This window comes from Tachyglossus aculeatus, chromosome 2 (genome assembly GCF_015852505.1).
Source record: "Tachyglossus aculeatus isolate mTacAcu1 chromosome 2, mTacAcu1.pri, whole genome shotgun sequence".
Lineage (NCBI taxonomy): Eukaryota > Metazoa > Chordata > Mammalia > Monotremata > Tachyglossidae > Tachyglossus > Tachyglossus aculeatus.
Window position 1 is genome coordinate 158,184,938 of NC_052067.1, and position 22,398 is coordinate 158,207,335.

The 22,398-nt window shown below is 44.8% G+C and overlaps 1 protein-coding gene across 1 annotated transcript in view; it reads right to left on the reverse strand.

Moving 5' to 3' along the window:
- Window positions 1-509: 509 nt before the first annotated feature.
- Window positions 510-22,398, reverse strand: part of LRIG3 (leucine rich repeats and immunoglobulin like domains 3) — an 81,049-nt gene continuing 59,160 nt past the window's right edge. The window contains exons 10-19 of the mRNA XM_038740179.1: window positions 21,435-21,506; window positions 18,044-18,115; window positions 17,440-17,603; window positions 14,911-15,231; window positions 11,990-12,271; window positions 9,426-9,878; window positions 6,719-6,877; window positions 4,981-5,124; window positions 4,589-4,864; window positions 510-1,283 (exon numbers count right to left, since the gene is read on the reverse strand). Of these exons, the coding sequence (XP_038596107.1) occupies window positions 1,039-1,283; window positions 4,589-4,864; window positions 4,981-5,124; window positions 6,719-6,877; window positions 9,426-9,878; window positions 11,990-12,271; window positions 14,911-15,231; window positions 17,440-17,603; window positions 18,044-18,115; window positions 21,435-21,506 (2,188 nt within the window). The 3' untranslated portion in view covers window positions 510-1,038. The remainder of the gene's footprint in view (window positions 1,284-4,588; window positions 4,865-4,980; window positions 5,125-6,718; window positions 6,878-9,425; window positions 9,879-11,989; window positions 12,272-14,910; window positions 15,232-17,439; window positions 17,604-18,043; window positions 18,116-21,434; window positions 21,507-22,398) is intronic.

Here is a 22,398-nt window from a genome sequence, read left to right on the forward strand (position 1 = left end):
AACTCGACATTGTTGTTTAAAGCACACAGGAAGTTTTTTTTTTTTCCAGTGCTTAGAACAGTGCTTTGCACATAGTAAGCGCTTAATAAATGCCATTATTATTATTATTATTATTAAATCCAGGAATTTTTAGCTGTTAACGTTAAGGAAGCATCATGGCCTAGTGGACAAAACATGGGCCTCGGAGCCAAAGGACGTGGGTTCTAATCCTCCCTCTGCCACTTGCCCGCTGTGTGCCCTTGGGCAAGTCACTTAACTTCTCCGAGCTTCAGTTTCCTCACCTGCAACACGGGGATTCAATTCCTATTCTCCCTCCAATTTGGACTATATCCAGCCTGAAATAACTTGTGTCTGTTCCAGCGCTTAGAATACAAAGTGCTTAAACACATATTAAAAAAAGAACGTTCCTTTCACATTGGAATGAGAGCGTAAATATTCATCCTCTAAAGATGATACGCTGATCACGATCAAACATCATTTTCTCTTCGAGTCAGTACATAGTAGTCTTGTACAGCGTAATATGCTTCCTTTATTCAATAAAGACTGCACCCAAAATGTCAGAAACAATTAAAAAGTAAGCACGGCATCACTGCACCTTGACTGCATTATATGAAACCCTTACTATGGTCAAGATCCACATTTTATTAAATCTAATGTGCAAAAGTGACAAATGTCCATTCAGAGAAAGGTTCCAGACTATGCAATGATTTAAAATGCTTTAGTACTCATTTTCGATAGAAGAAAATCTGACAATATAAAAATACACAAAATAGTCATGGTACGTATCCCGTTAATTTACAAAAGAGGCTATTTGTATAAACAAAAGCTATATGAACAGTTCAAAATGTTATTCTTATGTGGAAGATGCTCCTTGTAGAAAATTCTATAACCATTTGGTAATTGTGGCTTATTTTATAAATATGCATTTCACTCCATTCACAAGGTAGGATTCTCTTCTTTCTTTTAAATAAAAGTTCAAGTGAGGTAGAACGTTAAAATTCGTCTCTGGTTCCAATCAATGGTAAAATTCAGAAGTAGCTATGTGTCCAAGTCAGAAGTCTGAAAAGTAGGAGTCCTGTAGTTTTCCAAACCCTGTTTAGAGATAGACGCGTGGCTTTCTTCTTGAAGAACTGTCCTGTTTTTTCCACCTTCCTCTGCCTCAGAGTCAAGGTCCAGCGAGGCATGAGGGTTAAGAGGGGAGGCTTTTAAGGTATAATTGGTTGGCTGTCCCAGATTTGATGGTGGAGCCAGTTGCGGCCTCCAAAGAGGCTTTCCAAATGTCCCTGTTAAAAAGAAAACGGGGCTAAGAATCAATCGATCGTATCAAGTGCAGAACACTTTACCCAGCACCTGGGAGAGTCTGTCTCCTGCCCTCCAGACTGTAAGCCCTTTGTGGACAGGGATTGCCTCTCTTCACTGCCGTATTGTACTTTCCAAGCGCTTAGTACAGTGCTCTGCACACAATAAGCACTCAATAAATCGGATTGAGTGAATGAATACAACACGAGACTGCCGGAAAACAGGTTCCCTGCCCCCAGCTAATATACAGTCTATCGAGAACCCAAATAGAAGGAAAATAGATGATAGAAGGAAAGATGGTAATTACTCCTTGAAAATGACCTTTTAATTGCAACACACCTTTCATTCATTCATTCAATCATATTTATTGAGCGCTTACTGTGTGCAGAGCACTGTACTAAGCGCTTGGGAACTACAAGTTGGCAACATATAGAGATGGTCTCTTCCCAACAACGGGCTCATAGCTCTACTTCCTGCTATGGGGACAATAGGCCTGCCTTGTCCCCTGAGGGAATTTCAGAAAACATGCAGTCTCTCAAGCCAAGCTTGGATTCAAGCCACATCTTCTTCCAAAACTTATATTGCAATTTCACTCTAAGTCCTTTGGTAAGAGACACAGCTCGGTGGAACGACTTAAGTAAATACTTCGGTTTCTTTTATATTCTTTCCCGTAGGGGCTGAACGTTTCCAAAAAATAATTCCGCAGGGTTAGTCAGTCCTTTGCCTGGGTTTCATCTACATTTTACAGACGCGAAGTTTCAAATACTTAAATTGTACTTCCAAACATTAGCGTCCTTTTAAGCTTCGGGGGAAGGAGGAGGAAATCACAGTTCATCTATCAGTTAAACCGACTCTGCTTTTTCATAAAGATGAACTAACTCTCCAGTGGTTCTCAACCTTTCTTCGGCACTAGGCCGAATATAAACACAGCCTGTACACCCGTGTCCCGGGAGCTCCCGAGGCAACGCGGCTGATGGGGAGATTTTATCCTTGTTGAAGGGCCCTGAAAGGCAGTCTTTTCGGTTCTGTTTCCCCATAAAGGCAACAAAGCACCTTTTCTGGTCTCTTGTTCAACTGGGGTGATCGGTGTAGTCATCACCGTCCACGTTATCAATGGCATTTATTCATTCGATCGTATTTGTTAAGCGCTTACGGTGTGCCGAGCACTGTACTAAGCGCTTGACCCTAATTCGAGAGTTGAGCAGACAAGAAGATAGCTGACAAAAGGCGTGACTGGTTCTTCAGCCACGGAGGAGCCAGTAAAAGGCTACACATTGTTCAGAGGAGGGGAAAAGAGGGAGGAAGGGGTGCCCTACCATTATAATGGTAAAAAACAGTGGTTTTTTTAATCAATCAATCAATCAATCGTATTTATTGAGCGCTTACTGTGTGCAGAGCACTGTACTAAGCGCTTGGGAATTACAAGTTGGCAACATAAGCGCTTACTGTGTCGAGCGCTGTACTAAAAGTGCTGGGGTAGGTAAGAAAATCAGGTCGGGCATGGTATTACCACTGAGAAGCAGTGTGGCTCAGTGGAAAAGAGCCCGGGCTTTGGAGTCAAAGGTCATGGGTTCAAATCCCGGCTCCGCCAACTGTCAGCTGTGTGACTTTGGGCAAGTCACTTCACTTCTCCGGGCCTCAGTTACCTCATCGGTAAAATGGGGATGAAGACTGTGAGCCCCCCGCGGGACAATCTGATTACCTTGTAACCTCCCCAGCGCTTAAAACAGTGCTTTGCACATAGTAAGTGCTTAATAAATGCCATCATCATCATCATTACCTGTCCTCAAGGGGCATTTGTTTTTCCAGCAATGGTGATGGGTTGCACCTAACCATTCCCACTCTCTTTGTCCCCCAAATGAAAAAACGGAACAAACTTCAAGATGATTTTCGAAGGCAGCAAGTGCAGTCCGTGGCTGCTCCAGAGAAAGGTTCTGAGAGATGGCTAAGAGCAGGCCCTGCTGTGGTCACACACATTTTCTACATTACTACAGAATAACTGCTCGTGCTAGTCTAACAAAGAATTAAGCGCAGTGGGACCCAGAGGAATTAACAGGGCCTGGGCGTCAAAGGACCCGGCCTCTAATCGCAGCTCTGCCATGGGCCCGACGTGTGACCTTGGCCAAGTGAATGACTTTCTGTGTGACTCAGTTTCCACCTGAAAATGGAGATGTGTCCCCTTTAGTCTGCAAGCTCCATGAGGGACGGGGACTGTATCCAACCCCTACCCCGGTGCTTAGTACACCGTTTGGCACGTAGCAAGTCGTGGCTCAGTGGAAAGCCACTTAGCCGCTTGTGACTTTGGGCAAGTCACTTAACTGCTCTGAGCCTCAGTTCCCTCAGCTGTAAAATGGGGATTAAGACCGTGAGCGCCGTGGGGGGCAACCTGATTACCTTGTATCCACCCCGTGCTTAGAACAGTGTTTGGCACAGAGTAAGCGCTTAACAAAAAATACCATTATTATTATTATCATTACTTAATACCACAATCATTAAAAGTTGGTGTAAATGCATGGCCCATCAGAGACCAAACCTGAAACTGAGAGAAGTTAAAAAGAAAAGAGAGGGGCAATGGTCTAGGATGGACAGACAGACACACACACACATCCCTCCCCCTCCAAATCCCCCATCCTCCCGCCCCTTCAGTCTCTGGCTACCCAGTTTCAAACTCACAACTTCCAGTTAAAAGTGGGATCGTCCCTGCCCGGCCAAAGGAATTGCTTATGGCTGCCGGGTCGGCTGCCGGGTCCCTGACTCCTACAGTGCAGCCAGTTATAGGCTACCAGACATAACAAACCACAATCACGCGGACGCAACTCCACCCTGCAGCTCTCTGTAGTCCCAAACCACTTTTTTTTATCCCCGCCACAAAGCTGAAAGGCTGAAGGCCTAGATCACTCCCTAATTCTTGCTTCCCAGGGTGTTCCACACACAGGGTGGCCCAGAAGACTGCTAAGGATGTCCCTTTCAAAACCGGTAAAACAGACCAAACCGCTTCTCAAAATAGGGCCTCCTCCCCGCCACGGTTACTGCACCAGGGTTTATTTCTCTTGTGATAACTAGATTTCTAGACTGTGAGCCCGCTGTTGGGTAGGGACCGTCTCTACATGTTGCCAACCTGTACTTCCCAAGCGCTTAGTACAGTGCTCTGCACATAGTAAGCGCTCAATAAATACGATTGAATGAATGAATGAATAACTGAGTGCCGCATAGCTTGTCACACATATGGGAATGGGTGAGAATTGCCTAACGAGGACCAAACCAGAGTCCCGGTGGCATATAGACTTACCCATAAAAGCACAACTCGGCACGGCAGACATCGGCTCCTGATGGCCACTAAAATCTGCAGGGCTTGAGTTTGGGCTCAGGCATCTGATCCCTGGTCCTTCGCTTTGAGCGTACATGGAATGAATCCGTTTATTCCCGGGAGACGGCACTCCCATCGTACCCACATTCTGGTCACTAGACTCTTCGGACGGATGGACGGTCGGGTGACATTCCTTTTTCTTTAAGTAACTCGACTCGTAATGATCTGGGCCAATGCTTCTTGGGTCGGGGCTGCAACCTGGTTTTTTTTTTTGGCAAGAGGGAAAAACGAAGGAGGCGATCAGGATTAGGATCACAGATGGGTTCTGCATTTCAGAAAGACAGATCCAGAGCACAAAGAAGAATTAGCCTCACCTGCATGGCACGCTTCAAACACATCTGGACCATAAGCATTTCCTTTCAAATACACAGGCCCCGAAGACCCCACGTAGTGGCATAAGAATGGATCCGGAACGGCTTCAACGTCTGTTTCGCTGCTGGTGTCGATATGACAGGTACCTTGAAAACATGCATCAGTTAATTACTTTATCATCCCTTCTTGTTTTCCGTATTTACGGAGCCTAGAGACAAAGCTCTGCGGGAAGTCTAGGCCTCTTTATCCTCTTCCAGTGATTTTTCAGCCAGATATTTCATTTTAAAAGTGTTCTCAAATAGCTCCTGGGGCAGGGAACGCATGAGCACTCTCTGTTGTATTCTCCCCATACAACATCATATGTATTCTCCCCAAACAATCATATTTATTGAGAGCTTACTGTGTGCAGAGCACCATACTAAGCGCTTGGGAAGTACAAGTTGGCAACATAAGCACTCAGTACGCTCTGAATGAATAGCAGTTGGGTTTGCTTCCTCCCACACTTGCATATACGGTTTTTAACAGGTGCCAAAAGAGGTTTTCTCACCCAAATCCTACTGCTCTTCTAGACTGTGAGCCCGTTGTTGGCAGGGATCTCTATTTGTTACTGTATTGTATTTTCCAAGGGCTTTGTGCAGTGCTCTGCACACAGGAAGCGCTCAATAAATACGATTGAATGAATGAATGCTCCTAACAGTAAGACAGGAGAGGTGCGAATTAAAATCTTCTAGGAATGATCGGAATGACACTGTCGAACTCAACTAGGAACGATGGCAAGTGAAGGCAAATCTGCCCTGTAGCTCCTCACATGAACCCATTTAGGGTTTTTGGAAAGGAGGAGTGATCCCAGGATTTCATCAAGGTGAAAATTCACCTTGATTCCCTGGCTTTTTACACCAAGAGGCACAGTGAAGGATTTTTCTACTGTCAGGGCAGGAAAACAAGGCTTCCAGGCCTTACTATTGCTCTCATCCAGTCATATTTATTGAGCGCTTACTGTGAGCAGAGCACTGTAATAATAACGTTGGTATTTGTTATACTGTACTAAGTTCTGGGGAGAGTACAATATAATAATCATATTATCAACAGATGACCAAACCTCTCTGCCTCAGCTACGTGGGGAACGTTTCAAGAAGACCACCGCTTTCACTTAATCAATCAATCAATCGTATTTATTGAGCGCTTACTATGTGCAGAGCACTGTAATAATAACGTTGGTATTTGTTATACTGTACTAAGCGCTGGGGAGAGTACAATATAATAATCATATTATCAACAGATGACCAAACCTCTCTGCCTCAGCTACGTGGGGAACGTTTCAAGAAGACCACCGCTTTCACTTAATCAATCAATCAATCAATCAGTCGTATTTATTGAGCGCTTACTATGTGCAGAGCACTGTACTAAGCGCTTGGGAAGTACAAATTGGCAACATATAGAGACAGTCCCTACCCAACAGTGGGCTCACAGTCTAAAAGGGGGAGACAGAGAACAGAACCAAACATACCAACAAAATAAAATAAATAGGATAGAAATGTACAAGTAAAATAAATAAATAAATAAACAAATAAATAAATAAATAAATATTAATTAATTAATGGGCTTATCGCCAGGGATTTGGAGATACTGAGCGTGTCGACAAGCCGGAGGTAAGATCCGCTTAGTACAGTGCTCTGCACACAGTAAGCGCTCAATAAATGCGACTGAATGAATGAATCCGCCACACTGGCTCGCACCTACCATTACTGTCGCGCTGCTGAAAGAAGTAGCCACCCGTGGAAGAAGCCACAAACTGATGATGGCTCCCGTTTTCCGACGAGCCGTACCCATCCTGCCTTTCCGCGAGGGTCCCCTGGGAGGACAGATAACTCGGAATGTCTGCCGGCAGGTTGGTCTCATCTGAAAGTGAAACAACCACAGTTTGTCGACGCTCCCCCTCGTCCCCCTCTCCATCCCCCCCCATCTTACCTCCTTCCCTTCCCCACATCACCTGTATATATGTTTGTACATATTTCTTACTCTATTTATTTATTTATTTTATTTGTACATATCTATTCTATTTATTTTATTTTGTTAGTATGTTTGGTTTTGTTCTCTGTCTCCCCCTTCTAGACTGTGAGCCCACTGTTGGGTAGGGACTGTCTCTATATGTTGCCAATTTGTACTTTCCAAGCGCTTAGTACAGTGCTCTGCACATAGTAAGCGCTCAATAAATACGATTGATGATGATGATGATGATGATGAGTACTTTCAGGACAGTACCTCGCCCTCCTTCCCTCCCTCAGAATTGACTAATCAATCAATCGTGCTTCCTGAGCGCTTACTATGTGCAGAGCGCTGTATTAAGTGCTTGGGAGACTACAACGGGATTAGCAGGCATGTTCCCTGCCCATAACGAGCGTACAGTGTAGAGGGACGTAACGGATCAGATGGAAGCATGCGCAAGGCTAATCAAATGAGATTACAACCACGGTCTAAAGGTTAGAGTACGGGTCTGGGACTCAGAAAGACCTGGGTTCTAATCCTGGCTCCGCCACTGGCCCGCTGTGTGACCTTGGTTAAGTCACTTCACTTCTCTGGGCCTCAGGGACCTCATCTGTAAAATGGGGATTAAGACTCTGAGCGCTACGTGGGACATGGATGGGGTCCAACCCGATTATCGTGTATCTCCCCCAGTGCTTAGAACAGTGCCTGGCACATAGTAAGCGCTTTACCAATACCACAATTATTATAATTGTTATTATCGCCATTGTGCCGTTTTCCGAGAGCATTGGGATTTCTTGACTTATTCTTGAAACTTCTCAAAGTTCAGCACTAATTCTGTCTCTTGCTCCTTTCCCTACCATCCAAAACAGACCGAGCCTCCCCGTCATAATAATAATAATAATAATAATAATGATGGCATTTGTTAAGCGCTTACTATGTGCAGAGCACTGTTCTAAGCGCTGGGGGGGATACCAGGTGATCACGTTGTCCCACGTGGGGCTCACAGTCTTAATCCCCATTTTACAGATGAGGTAACTGAGGCTCAGAGAAGTTAAGTGACTTGCCCAAGGTCACACAGCGGACATGTGGTGGAGCCGAGATTCGAACCCATGACCTCTGACTCCAAAGCCCGTGCTCTTTCCACTGAGCCATGCTGCTTCTGTAGATAGTGAGCTCCCTGTTAGGAGAGATTGTGTCGATTTTGTCTTACTCTCCCAAGCACTTATGAGAAGCAGCGTGGAAAGAGCACGGGCTTGGGCGTCAGCGGTCATGAGTTCTAATCCTGGCTCCAGCATTTGCCTGCTGTGCGACCTTGGGGACGTCACTTCACTGCTCTGTGCCTCAGTCACCTCATCTGTAAAATGGGGATTAAGACTGTGAGCCCCACGTGGGACAACCTGATGACCTCGCATCCCCCCCCGCGCTTAGAATGGTGCTTTCCACATAGTAAGCGCTTAACAAATACCGACACTATTATTATTACTTAGTAAGTACAGTGCTTGGCACATAGTAAGCCCTGAGTTAAAAACATTGATTAAGTGAGAGAGGAGTCTAATGCTGTTTCCAGCACGCCGACTGGAGCCCCCCACCTGCCCTATACATATATATATATATATAGATATAGATATAGATATAGATATATATAGATATAGATATATAGATATATAGATATATATATATATAGATATAGATATGATATATAGATATATATATATAGATATAGATATGTGTGTGTGTGTGTGTGTATCTATCTATAGCTATATCTATCTTTAGATATATCTATAGATAGATACTATAGGTATATATCTATCTATAGATATATCTAAAGATAGATATAGCTATAGATAGATAGATACACACACACACATATATATGTGTGTGTGTGTATCTATATATACATAGGTATCTATGTATGTATATCTATATATATCTATATATATATACCTATTTAGATACACACACATATATATATGCATATATGTTTGTACATATTTATTACTCTATTTATTTTACTTGTACATATCTATTCTATTTATTTTATTTTGTTAATATGTTTGGTTTTGTTCTCTGTCTCCCCCTTCTAGACTGTGAGCCCACTGTTGGGTAGGGCCTGTCTCTATATGTTGCCAACTTGTACTTCCCAAGCGCTTAGTACAGTGCTCTGCACATAGTAAGCGCTCAATAAATACAATTGATTGATTGATTGATTGATTGATTGCCCTATTTCAGTCGGTGGGTCTGGCGGCACAGAACAGTGAGTGAGATGTTTCGCTCGGGCAGCTCGAAGGTCCCTCAACGTAAAGAGTGGAACATTTCAGTTCTTAAGGGGTAGTCCGCGCCAGCCGGCTTTCTCGAAATCGACACCGACGAGGGGCCCGTCCGTGGCTCGGACGGGCTCCGCGACGCCAATCGCCCCCGAACCCCAAAGGCCGGAGCGCGTGCCCGGCTCGTGCGGCCGCACCTGTGTTGGTGATGCTGCAGTCTTCGTTTCTTCTCCGTGTGTGGTAGATGATGACCACCCACACGAGGGAGGTGCCCACCACGCAGCAGACCACCGCTATGATCACCACGCCCACGGTGGCCCACCCGTCGTCGTCCAGAGCCGGGGCCGAGTTCTGTGGCGAGTCGCAGGTGGGAGTGGGGATGACGCTCAGCCCGATGTCTCCCCGCTCCGTCCCCAGCGTGTTGGACATTTCGCAGGTGTACCTGCCGGCGTCCTCCACGTCCGTGTCCACGATGATCAGCAGCTGGTTCCCGGCGGCGAAGAAGTGGCGCTCGGTCACCACCACGGGGCTGTCGTCCTTGGTCCAGTTGAGCCGGGGCGGGGGGCTGCCGCCCGCGATGCACTGCAGCACTGCCGTCTCCCCTCTGGTCACCGTGCGATCCAACAGCGGCCGTAAGAACGACGGGGTTTCTGGAAATCAATGCGTTTTCATACACTCGGCCCAGCCCGCACCCTCCGCTCCTCCGCCGCTAATCTCCTCACCGTACCTCGTTCTCGCCTGTCCCGCCGTCGACCCCCGGCCCACGTCCTCCCCCGGGCCTGGAATGCCCTCCCTCTGCCCCTCCGCCAAACTAGCTCTCTTCCTCCCTTCAAGGCCCTACTGAGAGCTCACCTCCTCCAGGAGGCCTTCCCAGACGGAGCCCCTTCCTTCCTCTCCCCCTCGTCCCCCTGTCCATCCCATCTTACCTCCTTCCCTTCCCCACAGCACCTGTATATATGTATATATGGTTGTACATATTTATTACTCTATTTATTTATTTATTTTACTTGTACATATCTATCCTATTGATTTTATTTTGTTGGTATGATTGGTTTTGTTCTCTGTCTCCCCCTTTTAGACTGTGAGCCCACTGTTGGGTAGGGACTGTCTCTATGTGTTGCCGATTTGTACTTCCCAAGCGCTTAGTACAGTGCTCTGCACATAGTAAGCGCTCAATAAATACAATTGATGATGATGATGATGATGAAAGGGAAACGTTCCCGCGTCACCCCCCCCCCCCCCCCATAAGGGACATCGCTGAGTCGGGCGGTGGAAAGAGCGTGGGCTTGGGAGTAGCAGGACCGGTGTTCTCAACGCAGCTCGGCCACGTGTCCCCGGGCAAGGCACTTCACTGCTCTGGGCCTCAGTTCCCTCATCTGTAAAATGGGGATGAAGACGGCGAGCCCCATGTGGAACAGGGACTGTGTCCAACTCGATTTGCTTGAATCCATCCCCGCGCTTAGAGTGCCTGACACACAGTATGCGCATAACGAATACCATTATCATTATTGTTACTTAACTTCCTGAGCCTCTGTAACCCCGGCTGTAAAATGGGGATTATATTTTATTCCCTCAGGCAGCTGACTTTATCCTACTGTTGCAGTCTACGGGTCAAAACTTTGTAAGGCAGGGCGGGAGGGCGGAGAAGGGAAGCAGCGTGGCTCAGTGGAAGGAGCCCGGGCTTGGGAGTCAGAGGTCATGGGTTCTAATCCCGGCTCCTCCGCTTGTCAGCTGGGTGACTTTGGGCAAGTCATTTCACTTCTCTGTGCCTCACTTACCTCATCTGTAAAATGGGGATTAATAATAATAATAATGATGGCATTTATTAAGCGCTTACTACGTGCAAAGCATGGTACTAAGTGCTGGGGAGGTTACAAGGTGATCAGGATGTCCCATGGGGGGGCTCACTGTTGGGTATGGACCGTCTCTATATGTTGCCAACTTGTACTTCCCAAGCGCTTAGTAATCAATCAATCAATCATATTTATTGAGCACTTACTATGGGCACAGCTCTGTACTAAGCGCTTGGGAAGTACAAGTTGGCAACATATAGAGGCAGTCCCTACCCAACAGTGGGTTCACAGTCTAGAAACAGTGCAGTGTTAGTGCAGTGTTTAGTACAGTGCTCTGCACACAGTAAGCACTCAATAAATATGACTGAATGAATGAATCCCCATTTTACAGATGAGGTAACTGAGGCCCCGAGAAGTGAAGTGACTTGCCCAAAGTCACAGAGCTGACAATTGGTGGAGCTGGGATTTGAACCCATGACCTCAGACTCCAAAGCCCGAGCTCTTTCCACTGCGCCACGCTGCTTCCCTTGGTGGGACAACCTGATCACCTTGTATCCTCCCCGGCGCTTAGAACAGTGCTTTGCCCAATGTAAGCGCTTAACAAATGCCATCCTCATTATTATTATTATTATTATTATTATTATTATTATTATCCCTCCCTCCTCTGAAGCGTATGGGATTGTAGGGAGGGGAAAGGAGGGAAGAAAAGAGGTAGAGATCTACTCTTTGACAACTCATGAAAAGTGGACAGTTTTGCTTCCCTGGCTGGGGCGGGGGTCCTTTGGCCATTTCGGGTCCCCCCTCAAAGGTACTTTAAAGTCCAATTCGTTGAGATCCGTGCAAGTGAGAGAGCCAACCCGAGCCCCATCACACCCTCCCATTCCACATCCAACTAAGGCTCTTTTTAAGGCCTCCCAAGAAGATCGATAAATCTACGCCGGGGGGAGATTTTTGCATGTTCCACTCACCCAGGACAGTGAGCGTGGCGTTAGCGGAGATGCTCCCGGCATTGTTTTGGGCGGTGCAGCTGTAGACGCCGACGTCCTCGATTTTGACATCCACGATGAAAAACACGTCGTCCTCGGGCATGACGTGCATCCGCCGCTCCCGAGCGGCGGGGAAGTCTGTGCCGCCGTCTTTCTGCCAGGCGATCTGGGGAGCCGGGTGGCCCACGGCGGCACACTCCAGGCGGGCCGTTGCCCCCGCTCGGATGGTCAGATCCATGGGCATCTTCGTAAGCGAAGGCAGCACTGCGGTTGGGGGGAAGAAAAACCAAATAAAGACGAGCAAAATCCTGATGGGGAGGAACGCGGCCTTCCTCCGCAGGTCCTGTTCAAGCTTCCTTCGAATCGCGTTCCCTTCCAAAGCATGATGATAATGACGGTTACTATTCTATTTATTTTTTTAATGATGTGCGTTTAGATTTAATTCTATTTATTCTGACGACTTGACACCTGTCCACATGTTTTGTTGTCTGTCTCCCCCTTCTAGACTGTGAGCCAGTTGTTGGATAGGGACCGTCTCTATATGTCGCCAATTTGTACTTCTCAAGCGCTTAGTACAGTGCTCTGCACACAGTAAGTGCTCAATAAATACGACTGAATGTATGAATAAGCGCTTACTGTGTGTCAAACAACTGCTCTAAGCACCGGGGTAGATACCAGCTAATCAGATTGGACACAGTCCTCGTCCCACAATCTTAATCCCCATTCTACAGGTGAGGGAACTGAGGCACAGAGAAACCAAGTGACTTGCCCAAGGTAACACAGCAGACGATTAGCAGAGCTGGGATTAGAACCCAAGACCTTCCAACACCCAGGCCCGTGCTTGATCCACTGAGCCAACCGGCTCCTCACTACACTGCACTGCTCCTCTTAAAGAGCTCATCATCATCATCATCAATCATATTTATTGAGCGCTTACTATGTGCAGAGCACTGTACTAAGCACTTGGGAAGTACAAATTGGCAACATATAGAGACAGTCCCTGCCCAACAGTGGGCTCACAGTCTAAAAGAGATCTCCACAATGGCTATCGGCTACTACTGTGATGATGACGGTATCTGTTAAACGCTTACTACGTACCAAGCACTCTTCTAAGCACTGGGGTAGATGCGAGGAAATCAGCTTGTCCCACGGGGGGCTCACAGTCTCAATCCCCATTTGACAGATGAGGTAACTGAGGCACAGAGAAGTGAAGTGACTGCCCAAAGTCACATAGCTGATAAGTGGCAGAGCCGGGATTAGAACCCACAACCTCTGACTCCCAAGCTTGTTCTCTTTCCACGTGAAGCCTAGAGGCCCAGAAAATCACTACCTGCTTACAAGTGCCAGCTTCTTTGGTATCAGAATTTAAATTAAATTAAAAATTTAAATCCAAAAAGCCCAACTAGTGTGATAAGCATAAGGGGAGAGAGGAGGGGAAAGAAAGGGAGGGAAGGGGAGACAAGGGGACAGAGATAGGAGAAGCTATGTGATCTTGAGCCAGTCGCTTAACTTCTCTGTGCCTCAGCTACCTCATCTGTAAAATGGGAGTAGATCTTGAGCCCCATGTGGGACAGGGACTGTGACCAACCTAATTACCTTGTATCTACCCCAGCACTTAGTACAGTGCCTGGCACAGATTAAGCACTTAACAAATACCATAAAAAGGTGGCGGGCGAAGAGACGAGGGAGGGGAGAGAGGCAGGGGAGAAGCTGGAAATTGGGGTCAGGGAAGGGAAAGAAGAAAAATTATCTAGAGAAGCAGCGTGAATTAGTGGCTAGAGCATGGGCCTGAGAGTTAGAAGGACCTAAGTTCTAATGCCAGCTCCGCCACGGTTCTGCTGTGTGACCTTGGGCAAGTCATTTAGCTTCTCTGGGTCTCAGTTACCTGATCTGTGAAATGAGGATATACTTGTACATATCTATTCTATTTATTTTATTTTGTTAGTATGTTTGGTTTTGTTCTCTGTCTCCTCCTTTTAGACTGTGAGCCCACTGTTGGGTAGGGACTGTCTCTATATGTTGCCAACTTGTACTTCCCAAGCGCTTGGTACAGTGCTCTGCACACAGTAAGCGCTCAATAAATATGATTGATTGATTGATTGATTGATTGATTGAGGATAAAGAGCGTGAGCCCCACGTGGGGCAGAGACTGTATCCAACCCGCTTAACCTATATAATAATAATAATAATGATCAACCAATCAATCAATTGTATTTATTGAGCTCTTACTGTGTGCACAGCACTGTACTAAGCGCTTGGGAAGTACAAGGTGGCAACATCTAGAGACAGTCCCTACCCTACAGCAGGCTCACAGTCTAGAAGGGGGAGACAGAGAACAAAACAAAACATATTAACAAAATAAAATAAATAGAATAGATATGTACAAGTAAAATAAATGGAGTAATAAATACGTACAAACATATATAATGATGGCACTGATTAAGCGCTTACTGTGGGCAAAGCACTGTTCTAAGTGCTGGGGAGGTTACAAGGAGATCAGGTTGTTCCATGGGGGGGCTCACAGCCTCCATCCCCATTTTACAGATGAGGGAACTGAGGCACAGAGAAGTTAAGTGACTTGCCCAAAGTCACACAGCTGACGATTGGCAGAGCCGGGATTCGAACCCATGACCCATATGTTGCCAACCTGTACTTCCCAAGCGCTTAGTACAGTGCTCTGCACACAGCAAGCGCTCGATAAATACGATTGATTGTTGATTGACTGACCCCCTGACTCCAAAGCCCGGGCTCTTTCCACTGAGCCACGCTGCTTCTATATCTACCCCAGAACTTAGACGAGTGCTTGGCACATGGTAAGCGCTTCTAACAAGTACCATAGTTATTATGTTGATTCCTATTTCGGGCAATAACCCCCTAATGAAGAAAACAAAAAGACGACATACTATTAACAGTGAGCTTGGCTTTGATGGAGTAGGATGATCCGAAGTGATTGGAGATGACGCACTGGTACTTTCCTTCGCTGGCAAATTCCACGTTGCGCAGGCGGAGGATGGTCGTGTACTCCATCACTTCGCCCCCCTGGGCCCGGAGGTGGGCGTAATTTTCCATCTCAGCATCGGGAAGCAGTTCATTGTCCTTCTTCCACGCAAAAGTCATCGGGGAATCACTGCTGCTCGCAGCTGAACAGATAAAACTCAAATTGGAGCCTTTTATCGCCGACTGGGTCTCTGGCTGGACTGTGATCTGAGGTTTCGGAAAATCGTCTGTTCAAAGGGAAAAAGAAAGGGAAAAATGTGACAAGGGAAAACAACCGTTAAGCCTCTGGCGTTCTGAAAGCTCTCAAATCGGCACATTGAGAAAACCAACGGGGGCTAGGCCAAGTCCTCACTCTGTATTTCTTCATCTTCCTGATGTCAGATAGCTCCGCGCACGTTTCAAGGGGTGGGAATAGAGCTATTTTAAAGGAGTAAGTACCTCTCGCCCGCTAAATAATCTCACTTAATAGTGCCAAAAAGAAAGCTCCTGTTTTGGGAGTACCATAAAATATATTTTCTGTTGCTAGATCTCTGGCTGTTAATATCAATTCATTCTCCCAACAGAATTTTTAAGAAGCTAGCCAAGGTTCGGTCTTCTTGCTCAACCTTCACGTAACTTCCAGAGAATTTCCGGAGTACAACAAAAAATGAGCTAACCGCATTAGGAAATAAAAATAAGCCATCGATATTAGATTTGAACCTACCACACGGACGTACCGAATGTGAAGAACAAAAACACTGTGTAATGAAAAATATTGGCAATTATAAAATGTTCAGCTTTAAAACAGAGAATCCATTGAGATGGTGTTTCATTCCAGGGTAGTGCTATAATTAGATCTGGCCAGTGCTAATTCTGAATGAGGCATTTTCAATTTTCTGTAACTGTTTTGTTCCAGTCACCTTTTTGAATTATAGTTTCATACCACTGATAAAAACCCAAAAGGGGGGATTTCAAATAAACTTTGTCTAGCCGATATTAAAAAAATATATATTTTCTCACTCAGTCACAGATTAATCATAACATAACCGAGATTCACCTCTCAAGATATGAATTTTGAAATTCACACCAGCGTGAGAATGAGCGTTCCTATACTGAAATGATGAACTGGGCGTCTCTCCCACAGTTCTGGACCAGTCACTGGTGTGACATTTTTCGGGGAAAGGAGGGGAAGGAAACTAAAGCTTTTTAAAAACAGAAATACATTTTTCTATTACATCCCTCACAGAAATTGTAGGTGTCACAGAAGGGAAGCACTAAACGCTGGATAAAGGCAGACCCAAATTATGAGGCACTATCATCACTAAATACCTACAAGCACCAGCATTCTTTGGAGCAGAAAGTTTATGTTCCTAGGCAATAATCTGAAATGTTACATTTTAAAACTAAAGTTATGTAGAAGAAATAAATGCGATCAAATTATGAGGATCTCTTTAAAAGCAGTGTGGCCTAGTGGAAAGAGAATAAGCCCGGGAGTCAGAGGATCTGGGTTCTAATCCAGGATCTGCCAATTGCTTCCTGTGTGACCTTGGACAAGTCACTTCACTTCTCTGAGCCTCAGTTTCCTTAACTATAAATGAGGATCAAATGCATGTTCTCCCTCCTACTTAGACTGTGGGTCCTATGAAGGGACAGGGACTGTGTCTGACCTAATGAACTTGTACCTGCCCCAGCTGGTGTTTGACACATCAGCGGAGTGACTTTGGGCAAGTCACTTAACTTCTCCATGCCTCAGCTACCTCATCTGTAAAATGGGGATTAAGACTGTGAGCCCCAAGTGGGACAACCTGATAATCTTGTATATATCCCAGAACTTAGAACAGTGCTCGGCACATAGTAAGCGCTTAACAAAAACCATTATTATTATTATTATTATAGTTAGCTCTTATCGAATACCATAAAAAATCTGAAAATCCAAGATTCAGCCCCACAAGAGATTACATAAAAGAATAATTCAGTGGATAAAGGAGGACTTTCTGTTTCTAGTTTCCTCAAACACATGCAGCTCAGACACCATCATATATTCTTTAACTTTGACATGTGCCTCCAACTTTTCTATTAACTCAACAGTTTCATTACAATTTAAGATATTAAATTCACACTTTCTACCCCTATTCATCTTACAGGTCTTTGATCAAGAGCCCAAAGGGTCGCTATCAGCCTCCTTGATGCCTTAATACAACCTAATGATACCCTAAAAACACAATTTAAAAATGCAACCTAAGAGCATTAAACAACAAAAAAAAATCCTTCACTAGCTAGGGTGCTCTAGGGGGATGCTGAATTACAAAACTCTCTCCATCTGGAGATCAGTGTAATACATATTAACTCTAGGAAAGGAGAAACAAGAATGTCCAATGTTTTGCTAATGGAAAAATAGGTGCCCACAAAATCAACGTTTTTGGAACCGGGGAGGGTGGCAGAACGAATCTACTCACCACACACAAAACCATCTGGGCTCACAGCAAAAATACTTCTCCCTTTCAGCAGCTGAGGATGGGCACAACTGCCAATGACAAAGCTCTGAAAGTTGTTTTCTGCCACCCACTGTGGAAACCATTTCAGCTGGCAATCACACAAAAGACTGGACGTATTCAAATGCCTGGGGAGAAAAATTACAATCAATTTGCTTCATATGAAGTGAGGATCTCTGTGAGCCAAAGTTCACCCGAACTACAAACAAACGAATGCGTTTCAGGCTGCAGACAATAAAGCTGACATTTTAAACCAGCTCTTTGGACGCATTTATTGTATTGCAAAATCTAGCGACAGTACTGCATTTCTGGTTTCCCAACCCTTACAAAATTAAAATCAGAGTATTTGATTTACGGAACTCTACCAATGGCGACGCTATCCGATCAAGGACAGATCCACAAATTTCTTCTCAAGGCCCACCCATGAAGTGTTTTTCACTGAAACAATGTTCAGTAAGTGTAAAATTTGAATAATGCCACCCTCTCTTGTCACAGGGAGTTGAAGGAATTCAGTGGCGATGTAAACACCTTCTATTCCACTTGAAACAACCTAAGGATGAAAACTTACAATTCCTGAAGTTTCTTCATTTGTGAAAACGCATTGCCCTGTATAGACATGATGGCATTGTTGCTCAGGTCTCTGAAAAATGAAAAATAAAAATGTCTTGCATGTACAACAGATTCAACAAAAAGATTTCACGTTAACAAGGTGCCTGTCTCGATGAATTTACTAATGGAAATCTGAGAAAATATAATTTATATTGATAGTTTACTGGAAACGCAGATCAATCAATGATATGTATTGAGTGCTTACTGTATGTAGAGCACTGTACTAAGTGGTTGGGGGAGTACTATCCAACCGAGTTGGCAGACATGCTCTCTGCCCACAACAAGCTTACAGTCTAGAGGTGGAGATATTTACTAATGTATATGAAAAATTTAGCCATATATACATAAGTGCTGTGGGGCTGAGGGTGGGGGAATAGTAGATGCCTAAAGGGCACATATCCATGTGGAGAGATGTTCAAATTAGCCATTTATTTTTTTTTTGGGGGGGGGGGGGGCGGGGGTAACACTATAAAACCACTAGTTGCCATTTGGTGTTTTATGAATTCTACCTTTTCAGCCTACTGAAAAGGGCACAGGAGAACAATAACACAATACTATAATAATTGTGGTATTTGCTAAGTGCTATGTGCCAAACACTGTACTAAGTGCTGGGGTAGATTGGCTCAGTGGAAAGAGGATGGGATTTAGAGTCAGAGGTTCAAATCCTGGCTCCGCCAATTGTCAGCTGTGTGACTCTGGGCAAGTCACTTCACTTCTCTGTGCCTCAGTTACCTCAGCTGTAAAATGGGGATTAAGACTGTGAGCCCCCCGTGGGACAACCTGATCACCTTGTAATCTCCCCAGCGCTTAGAACAGTGCTTTGCACATAGTAAGAGCTTAATAAATGCCACTATTATTATTATTATAATCAGGTATCGTATGGAGCTCACGGTCTAAGTAGAAGGGAGAACAGATATAGAATCCACATTCTGCAGATGAGGAAATCAATCAGTGGTATTTACTGAGCACTTACTAGGTGGAGAGCACTGTGCTACGTGATCGGGAGAGTACAATGCAACAGAATTGGCAGACAGGTTCCCCGCCCATAACGAGCAAAACTGAGGCACAGATAGGTTAAATGACTTCCCCAAGTCACACAGCAGGCCACTCAGCAGCTCCTCCACTTGTCTGCTGTGTGACCTTACACAAGTCTCTTCATTTCTCGGTGCCTCAGTTACCTCACCTGTAAAATGGGGATTAAGACCGTGAGCCCCATGCGGGACACGGATTGTGCCCAACCTGAGTAACTTGTACCCACCCCAGTGCTTAGTACAGTGCACAAAGTACATGCTTAAATGAAAAAAAAAATAATACATGTCAGAGCTGGGATTAGAACTCAGGACCACTGACTTCAGCCCTTGCTCTTTCTGCTAAGCCACGTTGCTTCTCCCCAGTTGGTCCTGTTTACTGAGGTTCCTTCCCGAGGGCTCAGAAATCAGCAGAAAGATTGAGAGTGAGGCAAAGACCGCCAAGAGAGGAACAAAAGGTCTGAGAAATGAAAAGTAGGTGAGGGTGCAGCCGTTAATTTTATTTTCCCCAGAGTGAGGCAAGAAGCAGGCCAAAGCACTTTTTCAGGGAAAACCGAGTCCAAACGAAAACCTCCAAAAAACTACGGGAACAGTTAAAGACCACCTAGACTTCTCCAAGATGCAACCCACGTTGTGGAGGGCTGTCCTTCCCTCCCACCCCCTGCCTTCGCGGGCCCGAGCTTCCAGCCCAAACATCCACTAAATGCCTTTGGTCACTCGTCTTGGAAGGCCCCTGACGCTCTGGCAGCCAACCAGACAACCCCAAATAACCAGGTGCGGGGGGCAACTTACAACAGCCCTGAGGTTAGGGGGCGGGGAAATAAAGAAATAGAAATCTGGTGTAAAATTCTCATCGAAGACTACAGATGTCAGTGCAAATGCAATACGAAGCTGAGTTCCATTTAGGGACTTAAAAAAATTTAGACAGCAAAAGCTACATATTATAATTACACCCCTACATACACACGTGTTGATTTCTCTCAATATTTCTCTCTTCACACACACACACACACACACACATATATTTACATATGCATACACACAAACACACACACCGTAATATACAAAAACTGTCTGCCTATATTGTATAAAGGCATGTCAGTCCCAGGACAAATAATAATAATAATAATAATAATAATAATAATAATAATAATAATAATAATAATGGTAATGATGGTATGTGTTAAGTGCTTACTATGTGCCAAGCACTGTGGTAATAATAATTATGATATCTGTTAAACATTTACTAAATTTATTTAATACATTTACTTATTTATTTTACTTGTACATATCTATTCTATTTTATTTTGTTAGTATGTTTGGTTTTGTTCTCTGTCTCCCCCTTTTAGACTGTGAGCCCACTGTTGGGTAGGGACTGTCTCTATATGTTGCCAATTTGTACTTCCCAAGCGCTTAGTACAGTGCTCTGGACACAGTAAGCGCTCAATAAATACGATTGATGATGATGATGATTTACTATGTGCCAAGGATTGTTCTAAGTGCTGGGATAGATATAATCAGGTTGTCCCACTTGGGGCTCACAGTCTTAATCCCCATTTTACAGATGAGGCACAGAGAAGTCAAGTGACTTACCCAAGGTCACACACCAGGCAAGTGGCAAAGTAGGAATTAGAACCCATGACTTTCTAACTCCCAAGCCCACGCTCTATCCACTACGCCATGCTGCAGGCTAGCAGGTTGTCCCACGTGGGGCTTACAGTCATCATCCCCATTTTCCAGATGAGGTCACTGAGGCCCAGAGAGGTGAAGTGACTTCCCCAAAGTCACCCAGCTGACAAGTGGAGGAGCCAGGATTAGAACCCAGTACTACTGACTCCCAAGCCTGGGCTCTTTCCACAAAGCCACGCTGCTTCTCGCAGAAGGCAGAGCATCATCAATCGCATTTATTGAGCACTTACTATGTGCAGAGCACTGTACTAAGCGCTTGGGAAGTACAAATTGGCAACACAATGAGCAGGTGAATGAACCACAAAAGCCAAGTACTAAGCAGTAGCCCAAGGCCTGGCTTTTCCATCAGGGGTCCCAACGCAGGGAGAAGCAGGGACCAAGCTAGGAACAGCGAGACCGAGAGAGGGAAAGAATGAAAAGCTGAAAGGAAAGGAAAAAGGGCAGGGAAAAATACACCTTCAAACAAAAAAAGTCCAGCAACTTTCACTATTACATCAATATACAAATTTATACAGGCTTTTTTTTTATGCCGTCAAGAGCTGTAGCAACGATTGTACGTCCCGATGGGGATTTCAAAAATAAATAAAGTATTGTTAGGTTTGGACAATGTGAAGTCAACGGGATTTCACTCACAGGTGCTCAAGTGCATCCAACCCAGAAAATGCCTTCTTTGTAACAGAGCGAATCCGGTTTCCTTGAAGCATCCTAAAATTAGAGAGAGAGAACAGTTGGAACGCTCTGTAGAAGCCGAACAATTGTTGTTTCATGAACTTACTATGACAGTGCTTTTTGAAAATGGGAATGATTTGCTCGTTTTCTTTTCAAAGCAACAACAAGTACATGTCCCGAGCCTGCTAAGAATACAAGTTATGGAAGGTTCTCGAAGGTGCCTGGTATATAAAATAAATACATTTATTCATTCAATCATATTTATTGAGCACTTACTGTGTGCAGAGCACTGTACTAAGCTCTTGTCTATCTTCTCCTCTAGACTGTGAGCTTGTTGTGGGCAGAAATGTGTCTGTATTGTATTGAACTCTCCCAAGTGTTTAGTACAGTGCTTTGCACACAGTAAGCACTCAATAAATATGAATGAACAACTACAATAAGTTGAAATAATTTCTTTGACTAAGATAAGCCTCTTGCTGTGATATTTCCTCCTAGCCTGACTCCACTATACGCTGGATAGCTTCACTAAGGACTATTGGACTGATGGTATTTACTGAGCTGTGTGCAGATCATTGTACTAAGCACTTGAGAAAGTACAATTCAAAAGCTGGTAGAGTCTGGATCCCTGCCCACAAAGAACTTACAGTCTTGACCTGTGAGTTCTGTAATAATAATAATAATAATAATAATAATAATAATAATAATAGCATTTATTAAGCACTTACTATGTGCAAAGCACTGTTCTAAGCACTGGACAGATATACAACTGCCTCATATTCCCTATGAAGGGCTACAAATTCTACTACTAATAATAATGACAACTGTGATATTTGTTAAGCACTTACTACATATCGGGAATTGCAATATGAGCTGGGGTGGATACAGGCAAATCAGGTTGAACACAGTCCCTGTCCCACATGGGCTAATC